At 39.1% G+C, this 18181-nt stretch overlaps 3 protein-coding genes across 7 annotated transcripts in view; 1 reads left to right on the forward strand and 2 right to left on the reverse strand.

Moving 5' to 3' along the window:
- LOC111260618 (uncharacterized) overlaps nucleotides 1–2871 on the reverse strand; it is a 5571-nt gene extending 2700 nt beyond the window's left edge. For 2 of the 5 annotated variants that reach the window (XM_022833516.2, XM_022833512.2), the window contains exons 1-4: nucleotides 2238–2302; nucleotides 1194–1302; nucleotides 394–971; nucleotides 62–144 (exon numbers count right to left, since the gene is read on the reverse strand). In XM_022833516.2, the coding sequence (XP_022689251.1) occupies nucleotides 62–144; nucleotides 394–971; nucleotides 1194–1302; nucleotides 2238–2273 (806 nt within the window). In that variant the 5' untranslated portion in view covers nucleotides 2274–2302. Of the gene's footprint in view, nucleotides 1–61; nucleotides 145–393; nucleotides 972–1193; nucleotides 1303–2087; nucleotides 2206–2237; nucleotides 2303–2419 lie in introns of those variants that run through there. The other 3 variants (XM_022833513.2, XM_022833515.2, XM_022833514.2) reach the window with 3 other exon arrangements.
- Nucleotides 2872–3033: 162 nt separating this feature from the next.
- LOC111260615 (histone-lysine N-methyltransferase Su(var)3-9) lies at nucleotides 3034–12470 on the forward strand. The gene is made up of 9 exons (XM_022833509.2): nucleotides 3034–3580; nucleotides 4356–4430; nucleotides 5056–5916; nucleotides 6301–6472; nucleotides 6942–7326; nucleotides 8015–8245; nucleotides 8568–8810; nucleotides 9177–9306; nucleotides 9558–12470. Exons 1-9 carry the CDS (start codon nucleotides 3511–3513, stop codon nucleotides 9632–9634), a joined length of 2244 nt encoding a protein of 747 aa, XP_022689244.1. The 5' UTR covers nucleotides 3034–3510; the 3' UTR covers nucleotides 9635–12470.
- A 131-nt stretch (nucleotides 12471–12601) lies between these two features.
- LOC111260626 (insulin-degrading enzyme) lies at nucleotides 12602–17656 on the reverse strand. Its single transcript, XM_086968411.1, has 5 exons — nucleotides 17456–17656; nucleotides 14903–16886; nucleotides 14144–14422; nucleotides 13505–13691; nucleotides 12602–12978 (listed from the first exon to the last, which is right to left on the reverse strand). Exons 1-5 carry the CDS (start codon nucleotides 17654–17656, stop codon nucleotides 12666–12668), a joined length of 2964 nt encoding a protein of 987 aa, XP_086824537.1. The 3' UTR covers nucleotides 12602–12665.
- Nucleotides 17657–18181: the final 525 nt, after the last annotated feature.

Below are 18181 nucleotides of genomic sequence, written 5' to 3' on the forward strand. Positions count from 1 at the left end.
ATGGTAAACATAATCCAGTTTCCCTATCTAGAGTTAATACTAATATTATAAGTCGGCTTACTTTGTTGACTGCCGCTTTGACAGCTCAGACGCAGAGTCTGCAGTACCAACCTGTGCCGACTCATCAGCCTGAATGACTTTAATCTGCAAAACAGTACGAATAGACTCCTTTCATTAACCTTTCAATTCTAACAAAAAATAAATTCTACATGCATTCCTTCCTTATATCATCTAAACACAATGATATTAATAACTATCCAGTTTAAATGCTTACTTTATGTCGGTGGCTATCCACAGCACAAATATAAATAATCATTGCTAAGGAAATATCTATAAACACATATTTATTAAACAAAAATAGAAGTCAGCAAGGTATTTTCCCCTAAAACTGACCTCATCTACGTTCGTGCTTTCCTCAGCAATTTTCTTTATTGGAGGTGTCTCCTGTTCAAAACCGGTGCCATCGTCATCAATGTTTTTAGCAAAAGATAGCCTTGTGCTGTGTCTCTTTCCTGATGAGCTTCGACTTCCCTGCATAGAATTAGTTTCAGGCAGTTCAAATGGATCGTGCTTTTCCTCAGAGGAAAACTCTACACTATTGGAGAGATTCACCGGCGTTCCTCTTAATTTTCCCTCCAGCTGTAACTTTGCCTCCTCACTAGCACTGCCACTATCACTTGCTGGCGACTGTTTTTCAACTTCATCTTTGTTATTAGTACTTTCAGTACTGCCGGCGTTCTGTCTTCGGGTTGAGCGCTTGCCCTTTCTCATTGGCGTCACATTGGTTTCACCTGAAGTGTTTTCTTTATTGATTTCAGCTGCGTTTGCTCGAGTTTTTCGACGAATGCTTCGCCGTGTCTCAGGCTGACCGCCTTCAGCTTCTGCTATAGCGGAACGCCGGGATCGTGAAGGGGTTAAAATACTTTTTCTAGGAGTATCTCGAACAACGATCTCTGTCGGTAGCTCCTTTACTGTGAATACAAATAATGACCAATATGTCTTAATGAAAACATACAAAAAAATGCAACAAAAAGGTGTTGAACGAGAAATGTTTTATATTGTATAAAGACAAAAATGATTAAACGGTTTTACGAAGAAGTACGCACTCAACATTTATGCTGCTAGGTTTACTTCAGTTTCCGAAATATATAACGTAAATAAGCGTAAACATAGAATTTTGGTTGTATACTTACGTCCACTATTTACAAGGAGCTCGATGATTTGCTGTTTGCGAAGCTTACCAGGAGTTAAACCGCGTTCCGCGCACAGCCTTTTCAAATCGCTTATCGTAAGTGCCTCCATCTGAAACGTCATAAATCTATTAAGAAAAGCTTCATTACCAGATTCCGGATAGAAGATACTGTTTTGAATGAGTAGTAGTACTTGACAATGCATGAAAGCCCCAGAAATAACGAGTCCCTTACTGTCGCTTTTCTATCAGTACGTGTTAAGGACTTCCTTGACCTGTAACACTTACATCATGTTCTCAACGATTATCATGCTTCCATGGAGACTGCTTAAATGGCTGACTATTTCAGTTAACTATGTTTGGCACGATAATGTACCAAATGTTTGTTGTACAACTACTAGCATGATAAATTGCTTTCAGCCATATGAAGGTAACGGGTTTATTAATAAGAGACACGAATTGAATACTTATGCGTATAAATATTTCGTCCATTGAGTCAATTAATACAGTAAAAAATAATACAAATTATAAAAGTACAAGCACAAATATTCTCTAATAAAGAAAAATTAAAATAAAGCATCGACTAGTGAGACAGAAACTACACTTTTTCGTAACGGTCACTTCCACTACTCATATGCCATTAGCCATTATTTTAATCATGAAAGCTTGAACGACGCTTAACATCAGTGTTCTTTAAACGTTATATGTAATACGCAACTTATATTTGAGTCCCACAACCGTTGAATCTATGTTACTTTCAGTAAGACAAATGTTAGTACATGTTACCAAATTTCGATGGGTCAATACACCTAATCAACACCGCCATTAGTAATTGTCGCATATAAAACCATAGAAAGCCCTGAATATTAATATTCAAGTTCATATTCAGTTTAATTACATTTAGTTCAAATTGTGTTCAATGCTTTACGCTTTGATGAAATAAATTAACTTTCACCATCTGCCAACAATGAATTCGTAAGCAAACTTCCTCTGAGTTGTTGCGTGGAACAGGTACTTATCTACATTGTCTATCGCCTTCGTAACGAACTTCTGCGAGTAGATGAATTCGTCGTTCACTTTGCATCGCTTGCACGCACAAGTCAATCGACTGCTTTTAATACACGAACACACTATAGCTTAAGTGATTTGCGTCTGTGTCTAATATGTTTGTTGAGGAACAGACTGTAACTCTACTGCTTGTACTAAATAGTATAAGACCACAATAATTACCAGTAATAAATACCTCGATATCGCGTTGTATTGGATGGACCACGACGAGCGGGTGGACCTGATAATTTTAAATCAGACACGGATGAATCAGTACGAACAAACATGTAACCTCAACGGTCTATTGCGCGCTTCCCGCCAACAGGTAACCGCAGCACAATTTCGAAATTTAAACGAGATCGAGGCTTTTGAGGAACGGGAGAGAGAGAAACACTGAGAAGGAGCTCGTTTGTTTAAAGGCCGCTAACACCAAACAGCATTCACACAATTAGATACAAATATACAGGAAATTTCTTCTCATGTAAGGCAATGTTTTTACTAGCAGTAATTAAAGTGGAACAATAGCTAGCAGAAAAATGTGCAAGCAAGCTTAGAGAATCGGATTCTCATCTATGAATGGGCCTGTTACTTCAATTTTCAGTTTGCCGTGTTTCCTTTAACATGTGCTTCACACGACGGATGATGTTGTTTTGGCTGACCGCGGCATGCGAGTACAGCGCCTCCTATGCCGTTGCGGCGGGCTCGAAACTCAAAGCCGGCAGGCGGTTCAGCAGCTCTGCGGATCGAAGCCGTCGTACCACTTGATAGAGACTCTAGAGGTAGGCGGGGAAGGTTTGATTGCTGCTGCTGCGGTTAATAATCACAATAATAATAATAATAATAATAATACCATCAGAAAAAAATAATCATATTAAATATACCAGTCACGCTACGCTTTGTATCAAATGTGAAACGCTTGGCTTGTCTCAGTGCGACGGTGATTTCGGTAGTTTAATAGCATTCACCGTTTTCAGACATATGAAAAGTGGCGCGCCGTCTATATGTTGTTAGTCTCGCAAGGTCTGTTGTACTCGTCAAAGGAAAGCAGGCCATTGTAGAGTAGATTGCGCAGTCAATTTGCGTGTACTATGGTACTGTTGATCATGGATTGGATATGTGGGTGCAACCCGTGTTTCAGGCTGTTCGGCGACGGCGTCAGCAGCAGTTGTAGAGGTGGTAAGCTCTTGGCGGCTCAACGAGTCCCCGTGCTGCAGCTGGAGTACCGAAAAGAAAGTAACATTAGTGTGTAGTGGAACGTGTTCGAGTATTAGACCATGGCGCGGGTCAGAACCGCCAAACGCGGTGGCGAAAATGCAACTGAAGCCAAGTCCAAACCCAGTCGAGGTACGTAGACGGCGATATGTAATGTGTGCTTAGAGAACGAGTCCTTGTAGACATTTTTATTGAGTTTTGCAGACACTAAGAAGATGTGGCCGGTTTCCAAAATTACAAATCGAGTAGACATTATCACATTTCTGTGAATAGTTTGAGTGCGGCATTTGCTCAGTGAGAGCGCAAACCCAGATGAAACGTTCTCAGCTAGAAAAAGAAGAAACTCCCCCTCCTTTGCATCTAGCTGAGTGTGTCAATGACAGTTGGGTTTTGATCGAGGCAATAGAAGAGCGGCGGGTGGATTTCAATGAATAAATGAGCGGCCTTCTATAGCATTAAGGCTGATAAAGGCTGACTACGAAAACAAATAGTAGTTTTGGTAAAAATCTGTTCATGTGTGAACACGGCTTCAATGATGAATTTAATTGATTAAATTTATCGCATACATAAGCAAATAATTTTCGGTCTCCGGCTAGTTAATGAAGGTTAAAATTGAAAGCTGAAAAGGCATAGTGAAGCAATATCATCAGTAGATATTATGCGATTAGGTATATATACATATATATGACTGCGCTCCGTTCGCTACGGTCATTTGCATTAGTGCAGTTTTTATGTTAGAGGGTATCCGTGTCGTTCAGTAAGTCACTTGCCTAAGTCTATTTATGCCTTATTGAAACATCCATGAGATGCTATTTATTCATTAGCAAAAAGTAACGCGCGTATGATACTGTCATGTGCTTCCGGCATCACGCGTAATCTTTTTTTCTGTGAACTTTTCAACCTTTAGGCCGATCTCGTAGAAGTGGTTCAAATGATGTACTTCAAGAACAAGATGTCAACTCGCCAGTTCGGCTCAGACAGGGTAAGTGTGACTGTCAGTCAAGCCAAAGATACACATAGACAAGCTACTCGGCAAAAAGCTAGAATTTTTTATCCGAGACTATATTCTAAGATATGAGCGTGCATTTTTGAAATTACAGTAGATCTCTCAAAACTAGATATTTTACTGATACGCTGAATAGCGTTCTCACGATATGCTCATCATTGTATGTATCTAATTGGGGTACGTCACATACATGATACATTAGAACTCCGTTATTAAGGGTGACCCTCTTTTTCTGATATTAAGGCTGAAGCGGGCTACGAATAATTACATCGACGAATCTAGAATATTATGATTTTATGATACTATTTAATCATAATTAGCAGTATGCGCTAACAACAAAAATAGTTGATGCTCTAAATAATATTTTCAAAGTCAGTATTAATGTTAATTAATTAAAATGTTAATGTCGCTTAACTAGTTCTTAGAAGGATTACAGAAGGTTTATGCGGAGCACATATAAGTACAAACAAATGCGTTATTTTAAAAGGTTCTAGTTAATAACTAGCACGAAGATTTTATTAGCATAATTGTAATAGGTTGTAGTAATTAAAAATTCTCTATTTTCTTTGTCATCTCGTCGAACACTTGGGCTTTTTTTTAGATCGCGAGTCCAAGTCCATTACACCTGATCGTGTCAAGGGGAAACAAACTATACCGCACGAACGAGCCCAAAAGCGAAAGACTACCACAGTGGCGCCATTTGAGGGGACCAAACGAAGAAAAACTGCCATGATACCAAAGCCGTCCAAGGTTCTTCAAAGCAGCCCGATAAATGGAATCGGTGCTGCTTCCCAATTGAACCCACTAAAGTCATCGGTAGCTAAGGTTGTCGTTAAAACAATAGATCTCAGCAAAGTAAAGAATAAAGCGAGAAAAAGCTCTCGCGATTTATCACTGGAGCGAAAGTCAACGATCAGCCGTAGAAATCAGCCTTCAAGAGGAGCGAAGACGGAATCGCTTTCACTCAATCAGGTTTATCTCGAGACCTCCGCGCTTGCTGCTGCTAGAAAAGAAATCACTGATATTCTCATTAAGAAAATGGATTCCAAGTTAGCAAAGGATATAAAATCAGCTCCGTTCTTGCAAAATGGCGGTGGCGGTGAAAATCGTATCAGCAGAACTGGCAGGAGTAGGCGAAGTTTGACCAATGTTGGCAGTCCAAAAAGCGGGAGCAGTAGCTTACCAGATAGTATCAATGATTCGATTCCAGATAGTGAACGATTCGACTCAAAAAAGAAACCGCTGAACTCTGATATTGCTTCAGTAGTTCTCAAGGCTCCACTTCGCTTGCCCGTAACAGTGACAGCTAGCATACCAGAGCCCTGGGTGACGATGCCGTATCAAGGTGCTTACGTTGATTTTAGTCGGCGTTGCCGAATCGCGAATCCTCGAAAGAGTCTCTGTAAGCTTATGGAGGAGTGCCGTAAGCAGAAAAATACGTTAAAGCTGCCGGAAGATGATGGTGAGTTTTAACATCAGGAACTCGATATTTATGCTTTTATTATAGGCTAGGTTGTGGAAACCAGGAGAAGAAAATCAACTAGAAAATTCACTAAGCAATATCTAATCTAGACATGGCGAATGTTAAAAAAAACATTCACAAAATTTAGCAGGTCAGGTTGTGGAACCCAAGAGGAGAAAATCAACTAGAAAATCCGTTAGTCAACATCTAATGTAGAGATGGCGAATGTTAAAAAGAAACATTTAGAAAATTTAGCAGGTCCGACCGTAGCTTCTGTTTTCTTGACCGTGTAATGTTTTATACATTACGTAAATCACTTTTGGGCTCGAAACCTGATTGCGATTAACTTTATCCTTCTCTTTTTAACGTTTTCTATATTTTCAGTTTATATCGTTGATAAAATAGTTGCCCATGAGGCCGTAAAAAATCAAATGAAATTTCTTGTCCGATGGAAAGACTGGACTCCGAAATATGACACGTGGGAACCTGAAGCTCATTTGGTGGTATCTAGCGCAAATTGTCTGCTGCTCGCCGAATATTTTGACAGGAAGAAAGAGTACGTGAAGTACTTAAAGCCGGATAAGTGATATGAGTAATCAGGATGATCTAAAGGACGCCAATATGTGATAACAATGATCGTGCTTCAAATAAAATTGCAAGAATGGCAAGAAGACAATCTTGGGACCGTTTTTGTAATGCATCAAAAATAACGAAATATTAATTCCTAATGATCGAATTCCAAGCGCACATAAGCAGCACAGTTATGTGTAATGTTAAGGCCAAGTTAAATATTTTAGTTTCACAATCCTTGCTATTTGTCTTAAGCATAATAATCTGGGGGTATTCCAGCGTAACCTAAGTCCTACAAGTTTATTACATTTTTCGTCACTTATAAGATAAATCGTTATCATTTATCGTAGAATCACTAAGTCTAGTTCATCATGCAATTAGCTCTATAATAAACTTGATTATAAATAACTTCGAATCTTTTTTTTGTGGGAATGATTATATTCTTTATTTTACAGGGTAAAGCTTTCTCATGAGTATCTGGTGAAATATCTAAAGGCCACAGTGCTGCAGGAGGATCCAGCGGATTTACTTTTGCTAGCGACCCTTGCCGGGTGCACCCTTGACCCAGAACACGGGCCACCGATTCCGTTTCGGAAAAAACGCCGCGAGATGCAACAGCGCATTAGGTTAAATCTTGCTTTGGACAAGCAGGCCGTGTTATTACAACAGTTCGGTGGCAAACTTTTCAAGTTTATGGCATTTGCTAAGAAACGTGCGCAAGGGCTGGACGAAAACGAACGATGGGAATCATTGATAGCAAAATTTGAACCCGATGCTCAAATCGCCATTGAAAATGTCGTTGATGCGGAATCTTTGCCAAGTGAATTCAAATATATAACGGTTCGTTAAAATTAGCAGTCTTAGTTCAAACTCGTTGGGAGATATCAAGTTAATCTGTAAGGGTATATTTCATGGTTATAATATCCATTCCCTAATCTGTTAAACGCGATATTGAATATTAAACGAATGTAGTGTGTTTTTCAAAATAAAATTTATTATTTCTAGCAAAAGTGTGGTCCAAGTAGCTCGTGGGCATATTACTTTTTGCAAGTATTACAGGTAATATTATATTATTACATAAATAGATTTGTATAATAAAGCATATTACTATTACATTATTATATAATTTGTATCCGCGATTTCGCTATATCTATACGGGGAAATTTCTTCAATGAAACAGATTCTTAATTAAAACCTATTTCGTTAATTGACGGAGTTTCTTGTACATAAGTAATTTTTCTCGTACAATGGAGGGATCACTAAGCATTGGGCGCATAGCACACCTATATACTCTAAAAATTGCCGATATTTGAAGAACTGGTATTTGAAACAACTGTGTATCATAATAAATAGGACAAAAATGTGATCGAGTGTTTACTCAGCAACAAGCACTATTTTTTTACTACATTACCTACCGCTTAGTAGCTCAGCTATCTTTATATGTGTAATGCGGATGATAGGCAAAGGCGATTGGCTTTAATTCGTTATTTAATCACTCGTTGCACGTACGTTTATACCCTTTTAACAGGACTACGTTGTGAGTCCGAATGTTCGTTATCAGAAACCTTCGCGGTCGTGTAAGTGCGCGGAAGAAGGCTGTTTTGGCAAAGACTGTTGCGGCGTTCATGCCGGACGATATCGCGGCTATATACGTGGTCAATTAGCCAGAACATGTGGGCAAGTACCGCTATACGAGTGTAACCGCTTCTGCCAGTGTGGTCCGGAATGCGAAAATCGACTTATTCAAAAAGGGGTGCAGGTATGTCAATTGAAAGTAAATGTGCATGTGCTACTACAAATAAGCAAGCTACGGCTGGTTTACTTAGATTTACTTGGCATCTGACAGGCTTATACATGTTAAGTTACCAAGCAATTCTAGCGTTGCTATTATTTGTGCATACTTTTATTTTACCATCTACCCTATACTTAATCTCTTGCACTTAATTAAAAATCGTATTTTTGATGTTTAGTAAAAACGTTTATCTTTTGTTACTTAACTGAGAAATCTATATAAATTAATCTTCGGAAAAGACTTTATTTGTATTTAACGTAATTTCTTCTTTTTCATTTTGATCTGGCAGCTGTCCTTGACAATATTTAAGACAACGTCACGCGGGTGGGGCGTGCGAGCGGAACAGAAAATTGCTCGAGGTACCTTCATTGCCGAGTATCTCGGCGAGCTGATGACCAGCGCTGAAGCAGTTTCTCGTCACTCTGTCAATTTCTCGTACCTGTTTGATTTGCAACCTTATCGCGATCGCCCGGTGGAAAATACAGTTGATGCTGCAGTTTACGGAAATGTTTCTCGCTTTTTCAACCACAGTGTACGTTCGTAATATACTTTTTATGTTACGTGTACCATGTTACGTGTACCAGTAAGAACATTTTTGTTATTGTAATTGTGTGTCAAAATACTTCAGATTGTTAAAGTAATAGTAGTAGTTAACAAACGTTGCTGTCCTTGCTAGTGCGTTATTTGATTTTGAAAACACATAGTATGCTACTGCAAGATTGTTTGTCAAACACTTTTAACATTATTACGAAACCTGTACAGTCTGGTGCTTCCGTGAGTGTGTGTATGGATATGATTTATAGCTGCTATAAGTATACATCAAAATCGTTAAAAACTACCCATAAAAGTGAATAAAATTCGTATGTATGTATTTTTTTATGTTTCGTGCCCCCGTCAGTGCGATCCAAACATAGCAATCAGCTATGCCTACATAGAAAATCATCATCCAGGAGCGCCTCGGCTAGCTTTCTTTGCGCGACGAGATATCGCTCGCCACGAAGAGCTCACTTTCAACTATTGCATGCAGAGTACGTAAAGCCATTTTTGTTTCGTTTCCCAACGAGCTTCTCTATAAGTACTCATTACTTACTTGTCTGTACAGGCAATTGCAGTTTCTACTATCATATAATGGTTCAAAATTTCATTCATTAAGAATGAAACACAGTATTTTTTTGGGAATACATATGACTATGCGAAGTTCCTATAAGATTTGGGGTTGTCATTTTCTTTCTATTCAAAACTCTTAACATATTAAAATTTTTTTTTGTCTTTTTTTTAGCGACTGGAACGGAGGGAACCTTAAAAAAGGTTGAATGCAAGTGCGGCTCAGTGAAGTGTCGCAAATTCCTGTTCTAATTTTCGAGATGTGTTTGATTTGTTGTCGTTAATTTATTTTTATCTTTTTCATTAGCATCCGCAAAGAACCTCATAGATCGGTGTCCGCTGTATCGTTACTGATGGCACTGTGAGCTGCATTACGATTTAAATAATTATTGGAGGAAGATGTTGTACATTGTTAGATTTATTCTATTGTTTACGTTCAATCATCTCGTCACAGCGCAGAATTATAACCTTCGTTTTCGTCATGCCTTTCGACTTACGTAAGTGACTGATTACGTTTCAGTCTCTTTTAGCGACTTAAAAATAACTTGTGAATTAGATTTAGACCATAAAAATCGGATTATCTTAATGAGTTTTATAGTCAAGTTGCCCAAATTCACTCATGCTATAGCTAAATTAAGATCAAGCAGTGGGAATCGCCTCTATTAATAATCGTTTTTATCTCGCTAAAAGAGTGTTGTTGTTATCTAGCGCTCGCCTTTAATTTCATCGTTTTGTTTAAGATCCACTTAAACTAGAAATAACAGCAGATGTTAAGATTATGGGTAGTTTCCATGGTGCTCACAGAATAATGCTGTTTACTTTATACGAAACCGGATATCTTATACTTTGATGTATAGGAATCCGCAAAAATAGTTGTGTAACTTCTTTAAAAAAAGCTAAAGCTTTTCGGTGTTACTACTAAAATAATCGCTTATGGCGCCCGCGGTCTCTGTTAGAAAGACCTCGATTCACGCTGAAGTGGCTAAATGAGGAACTACAAAACTTCAATGACTGCCACTTAGGGATTCAATGGAAATCCTGTTTATTAACCAATCGCTATATATGTATTTACAAAGAGGTAGACCCTGCATATTTTACGCAGGTAGTACTATGACATAAGGCAGTAGAGGGAATGTATAAAATTACCACTGTGGTGCCAACTATTTGGAGATTAATTCGAAAATAATCAGTGGCTTCAGCGGTGGTAGGTTGATATCGGTATGACGTGAGAAACTACTGCATCTTTCCAAAATGCGATGTGACCTATTGGTAAATATGTAAGCAATAAGAATCTTTAAGGTCATCATTACTTAACAAAATGACAATATATGTACTTGTTCCAGTATATCTTGTTCCAGTATATCTTGTAACTTCCGCTATGGAACGATGGTTAAATTACGTAAATGTGACTATTGAAAGGGGGAATATAACTATTCATACCGATTTTAGAAATAATGTACCGGCCATTTGAGTTGGGATAATTGATCGCTTTACTTTTACGCCATTTAGGCGTGTGAATGTTGACAAATGCGCATGAAAAACGAAAAGATAATTTTGGAACTGGAAAACAAACTAAGCACGCCTGATAAGCGGACAGTGGACCTTGGGGGAGAAAACTGTAGTCTGGATTTACCACTACACACTAAGATACAATAACATGTGATGACCATACTATTTTCTTTATGGTCCGTTTTGAACGAATAATGTTTGAGCAAAGTTTAAGATCTCCATTTAGAAGCATAGATCCGTCGCAGCTATGTGTATGGAGTTACCGGTGAAATTAAGATACAAACACGTTTATTAAGCTATTAAGCTTCTATGAGTAACAGTCTTACGGGCTACTAATATGTATATAAAAAATTTTTTATTGTACTAGCGGAAGAACGCTTGTACCTGCACCCACTTGTTTGGAAGCCTTATCTTTGTCGTTTTGACGGCGAGTCTAACTGGGCCTGTCGGGAATAACATGCTATAGTGGATTATCGCCGATTACTTTCGCGTATTTTTGTTGAAATTTATTCCACTTGTAGAGGCACCTCTAAACATCTAGCTCTCTAAATGAACGTGTGGAAATTAGAAATTCTTTACGCTGTCGATATTGCCACTACAATTACCACCGCTAAGCGCGAACGATTCGCAAATTTGATTCTGCTAAAAAAGGAAACTTTGCTCAATTTCCACTGTAATTTACACTGCCTGGAGGCCCAATTTTATATTACATTAGAAAAAAGAGCTCAATTTATTAGAAACATTTACATCACATTGACAATCAATATTATATATATTGCAAAAAATACTTAGCAACACAGCCTGCACAAAAATACGTAATCACTGCCTTCCTAAATTGCAACCATTGCTCTATAAAAACGTGTGCTTTGCATATCGAAAAAATCAAATGTTTTTAATATATAAGTCTTGAATACGTAGGGCTGTACTCTGGTCATTACCGTCGAATGCCGGAAGAACAAAAATCATTTATGCTCTCCCCATTTTGCGTGAGAAGTCGTAACACGTAAAAGTATTATCAGCGGCGGAGGCCCGATCGCGAGCAACTTTCGCTACAACGGGCTTGAATAGTACTAGTGTATGTGCAACCGATTGTATTGTCTAAATGATCCGTGAGCGTTATTTCATCTGCCTATTGCATAGTACGTATATACTGGTATTACGGCAGATGTGCGTATCGAATGAGATGTAACATCTAATTAATCTACTCAATTGTCCAACCAAAGCGATCTGCTGGTCACACAAAATCTGGACACGCATGCAGTTGAACGAGCGCAAAGTAAAAATAGATCGCGCTGTGGTCAGCAGATAAGGAGTACTCCTGTATCTATTTTTTGTGTCTATTTTTGCATTGAATTCGTATGTTTAGAGAAATAGCATCGCGTTGTAATTAATAAAACAAGTTAATATCGGTGAACAAAGATCGAAGAACATATATATATATAGATATATATATATATATATATATAATATATATACTCATATATATATATATATTATATGTATATATATATGAGTTGTACAGAGCATAAGCATATCATATTACACGAGAAATAAAATATTTTCATTCTGTCTATACTAAGTGGGCATTTTCTAACTATTTTGCTGAACGTGTTTGTCTGAGTTTATGACAGAGTAGAGGTACCTGCCATTTTGTAAGATGGTTTTGTATAGAAAAACACTCAAAACAGACAAAAGAAGCACGTTTAAATATTTGTGATGAACCACAGCTGAGTTATTTCACTATAACACACTGCGTGACTGTCTAGTCAGGCACTCACTTCGCATGCATCATAATCTGTTCAGGTGATCTCCTTTCTCGTGGAAACAGTTCATGAATCTCCTTGAAATCCTTAACGTCGTTTACAGTCATTGCGTCAGCCTTGGCTTTGTTATTGTTGACCATTTTCGTCCTTTGAGATTCTTTTGATTCGATACAAACAACTAGCTGTTTACGATCCGGAGCTGCGTGCTCAATATAGCGCTTGTAAAAATCTATGATGTCCGTCTTGGTGACAGCTCCGACCGCCGCTGCCTCTAACTTAGCTCGATCAAATAGGTAGCTCTTACTGCACACCTCATCCCATAAACTGAAATGGGGGGAGGGGAAGGGGTAATAGGAATATTGCTGCATTACCTTCTATGAACAAACCCGGTTAGTTTTAGAACGCCCGTCGTGCCAACGTTCTAAAACGAGCTGGCGTTATGAACTAATTGAGTAACAAATTTAAGAAAGGAAATCGTACGAAACTAGGCCATTAATACAATGTGCAGTACAAATATATATTAATCCGAAAATTGTTTTAAATTGCAATGTTTTTAAAGTAGGCGTCAAATGCCAGAAGAGAAGGCCGAAAGAAACAAGACGCGTGATACCACAGTGATACGCATTGTCTTCATAATTGTAATGCAAATATTTTTCAAGTCGAATTTGTGACTACGTGATCATATGCAGTGCAATTATGCATTCACATAATTATACAATTGTAATTTTTTACCTTGTTTATTAATAAGCTTGAAGGCGTATGAGGGATTTTCCTAAAACAAGTTGTGACTCGTTAAGTTGCTAACTAAATCTACGCTATCACAGCTACGGTATTTATAAGGTGGACTCACAAGCGCGTTTTCTCTTCGAGCGTCTTTGGCTTCGCCAGTTTGAGTGCAATCAAAGTCCTTTTATGATCGTCTAACCGTTCCGATGTAAGTTCGTTAAGAATTTGATTCATCGTGCGGTTAATGAAGGTTTCAATCCGGTCGAACACGTATGATGACGGCAAATTGGATTGAACCAACACAAATAAACCTACCAAGATCCAAGATTCAGAGGTAAGTAAGATCTTCAACCGCAAAGCTAATAGACATTAAAAAATGTCATCCTTTGCTTGGATACTACGGATATTAATTAAATCCCAAAAAAAGAAAAAAACAGTTTCGCTTTTGGCGTTTGACTTATCAAATTGATACATTCTAAAGAAAGTTCGATTAATTAGTTATAATCCTGGACATCTCGAAACTAATTTTTGCCGAGTGGGTTCTCAGCCATTGGTATGAAGGGAATATAACTGCGAATATCATATCGTTTGGTAGCTTATACGGGTCCAGCACGTCAATGAACACATGTATTGATTGATTGTCTGTCAGACCTCCAGATTCACGATAGATATCCTTGTTAGACCGATATGGCAACTACTATGTGCAAAGATAAGGTTGTGAATTTAAGCTCGACCTAACGATAAGTCCTCCATTACTTCTTACCTAGCGTACCGTACGACAACTTCGTTTCACATGAAACAATATAACCAAGCTGTTCCTTAGTTCGAAGTATATTGAAGACTGGTTCGTCGATAAGGCGGCACAGTATCTCATTGAGAACTGAGGTCTTCAAGTCTTCGGAGTCGACTGTTCCTATCTGATAAAGTGCCATCACCGCGCCGGCGGGTTGTACCAGGTTGGTATGAGAAAAGTAAGTGGTCTGACCCTCGGTCAGATGGTATTCGCGAAGGTTTAGTAAGCTATCTTCGGGTAGTGGGCCACCTGCAATGCACATTTACCAACAAAACCCACTAAAACGCACACTTCTATTACATATATGGTTGCGCATGACGAGAAAATTAGTGGATTTAGATGAGTAATCATAGCGTGATTGTCATTCTTAAAAAATAATTAAAAATTTCATTCAGCACAATCCAAGTTCAGGTATTCCGAGGTATCAGCAGCAAAAACATTTAAAAGTCGATATATTTAAGATATGAGTGCAAGGTAGATGAATGTGCGAAGATCTTTCTGCGAAGTGATTTTTTGCAGCAAGTAAAATTATTTAAAAGATTTAAAGCAAATCGTAGTTGCCACAATCATTTGAGGTGACAAATTCGCGTGGTTAACATCTGCAACCATAAAGTGAAATTCTTTATAAATTTACATTTGTCATTAGTTACACGCAAACAAGCGCCACCGAATCAAATCTCAGAAACTGTCAAGTGATAAATATCGAAATCATGTGAAAACTCAACTTACACTTCAGTATACGTCGAACGGTCGAGGCTAACTCTTTTGCTTCTGCCGAAGTCATATTTCCATGCACGAGACATTCAATATAGGCATTTTGTAGCAGCTTGGCCAGATGCTCAGTACAAGCTTCCGGGGTGCACATATCCAAAATGGCCAGCGTATCTGTGTGCATGAAGAACTTCTCACAAAGTAACACCTCCGCGTAATATACCGCTTGTCGGTGAGGTTGTTTCGTGTCGAAGTTACCTAAACGACGCGCAAACAAATCTTTAAGTACTTTGAATCTCCCTGAATCCACCTTGAACGTAGTAAGGCGTGTCAATATACTTTTAAGAAGAAAAAGCTGCCTTTCGTTATATCCGCTTACTTTCAACGAGATGCCGTATTGATGGTTTATGATCGAATAGTTGAGACCAGCCACTCTGGCTGAATACAGAGGACCAGAAATTTCATCTCGAAAGCAATTTATTGCTAAATGCGTCAGAGCATCACTAAGGGGGTTTTGGAATGCCACAGGAGTCCGAATTTGACACGAGATTACGCTACGAGGCAAAAGATACTCCTTGTCTTGCATAAACCAAACCCGGTTGCTCTCATCACTCATAACTATCTTGGGTTCCGTGGTGTATTCTTTTTCTTCGTCCACTAACGTAAATTTGGTGGAGACGAAATCATTTGGAGCTGGAAGTTTGAAGACGTCGTTAACATGCACCGTCTTCCATGCCTCGATTGTAGATCTTGCAATTTTTCTTACTGCGTATCGAACACCGTAGTACTTCTCGACTTGACTGGTTTCGTCATGAAACAGCTTTGACACTATCATCACCCTTACTTTTTCGGGCACTAAGTAGCTCAGCAGTTGCTCGATTAAGTCCGGCCGAAATTCCTGATAGATGTATGGACCGGACATGACATCCTTCCAAGGGTATTTGTGTATAGCTTTACTGATCCTTTGACAGTAACGCATTGGATGCGGCTTAGGCATGAATCGAAAGCTCATTTCAGCAAGATTCATAAGCTCCTTGAAAACACATTCCTGTGGTTTACTTTCTTGCAGAAGGCGAATATATTGAAAAAGGTATGTAATTATTTCGTCGGTGTGACGTATGCCTTCGTAAGATAAATTGAACGATACCTTGAAGAAGCATATCCCTCTGGCCCCATCAGTGAGATCTGCTTCGCCAGAGATCACCCAGTTTAGCGACCTCAGATGTGCTATCAGCCCACCTTGGCTCGTGTGTGAGATAAGGTAACTGACATAATAATCTGGCTTCGATTTATATTGGCTCGAAATGTCCGGTGTAGGAAAGGTTACTGTTAGTTTGTGTATATCATCTACCGGGACGACTTTGATCTCCACTTGAACAGAGTCCTCCCTAAACGGGTGCACCGTCCAGACCTGTGGCGTTACCTCTCTATTCTGAATCGGACCAAACATATCTGTGGCGTACGAAGTCAACTCATCGAGACTTTCTTTCGCGTATAGGACGAGCGCCATAATATTCGATGAATACCACTTCGAATGAAAGGCCATCAATTGTTTTCGAAGTTCCGTGGTACCTTTTGAACTAAGCGTATCCATGTTTCCCGTACCAAATTTCACAAAGTCGTGCTTCGGACTCGATGTAACCTGGTTGATGCGGAACAGACGCCGAGAATCCCGCTTAATATTCTTTTGATTTTCGCTGTCAATCGCGTATTTTTCCCGTAGCATGCAATTTTGATCGAAGAGTGGATTGATGAAAAACTGCGCGAAGATATCGAGGCAGTTTCTAAAATACTCAGGTGTAACATCGAAAAAATAAGACGTCTCATCAGTGCAAGTCATAGCGTTCCTCGTCCCACCATGAGTAGACACGAACTCCTCGTAGAAATTTTCTGCTGGATACTTCTTGGTTCCGAGCAGAAGCATGTGCTCGCAAAAATGGGCAATGCCTGGTATTTCAGGCGGATCACTCAGGTACCCTACCTGTAATAATAGAGAAAACGGCTACGCTAAAGTAGATGCAGCAGTAAAATCAATTTTGTTCACTGCTCACGCATCCGTCAAATGTCAAGGACCGAAGTATTTTCTTTTACCCTGTACGCTCTGTTAGTAACACCTTAAGCTAACCGCTAGCAAGTGATGATGTATCGCGATTGCCTCAGATGGCTATAACATAACAAAAGTATTATTGTCAACTGTACAAAACAAGCGATTGCTAATTTGTGCCTCCTTAAACCGTATTTTTTTTGAACAATATATGGTGTTACACATGACAAGTAAGTATCGGTATAGCTGACATTTGTCTGCAGATACTATGTCGGTGTCACGAAATAAATTCAAATGAAACACTCTAAGGAACATCTTATTCCTTAAGCGAGACTCAATATCATTTAACTATGATTAAAAGGTCGTTAGGTTTGAATGAGGTTGGAGGACTCGTACGCGAGCGGTCGCAGTTCGTCTTCAAGGTGACGAATTGTCGTTTACTTAAGCGATAGAAAATACTTTGGCCCCAATCCGACTGACATTATCACTCACCACGACAAAAGCAAGCATGGGCAACGATGCATCACCTGGACGGTGAGGGCAGCCGCTGCTTTGTCTGCCTCCAAATCGGAGATCAGCAGTACTTTCAGTCCATTCCGAAGCTCTATGGCTCGGTAGGCGGATTTGTCTGAGTCGGATCTCCGAGGTTCATCGACGATGCGATACGCCGGCCCATCTTCTCCATCAAGTGGAGGAGCAGGGCATTTCAGTTTCCAAGCCTCAGCCATTGTCATCTATTCACCTCGTTATTTACGAATGCTTGCTGAACTACTAATCGTTGAGCGTCGCGAGATAGACGTTTTGCCTGTGAAGTTGGTCTCAAATCTCCTGTCTCAGTCAAGCGAGTTGTTTAAGTCCTTTATTTCTGCATTCTAAATAACATTCTGAATAGTTGAGACAAGAAGGACGTCAGACCACCTATCGATCATTAAACTTAAAGCAGGAGTCCAGAGTGGGAATCGCCACACCTAGAAGCATCGTACTACATTGACCAACCTCGTTACGCACGAATTTCACTTATGCTTAATTTTGATGATCATTTATCTAACATTTTTCTTGACAGCAATAATCGTCTTTTTGATGAAAGGTGATTGTTTTATGAATCGTCGGCAGCAGTACCCTATTCACTTGGGAGCCTCAGGTGTCTATGGGCTGTGTTAGTGCGTTGAGCACAAGTTTACAGAAGCATCTTGGCGATTCAGTTAGAACATCAGATGACTTAAATATAATTTTTGATCATAGTTGAGTTTTTC

The sequence above is a fragment of the Varroa jacobsoni genome, unplaced genomic scaffold (assembly GCF_002532875.2).
Source record: "Varroa jacobsoni isolate VJ856 unplaced genomic scaffold, vjacob_1.0 scaffold_461, whole genome shotgun sequence".
In the NCBI taxonomy this organism is placed as follows: Eukaryota; Metazoa; Arthropoda; class Arachnida; order Mesostigmata; family Varroidae; genus Varroa; species Varroa jacobsoni.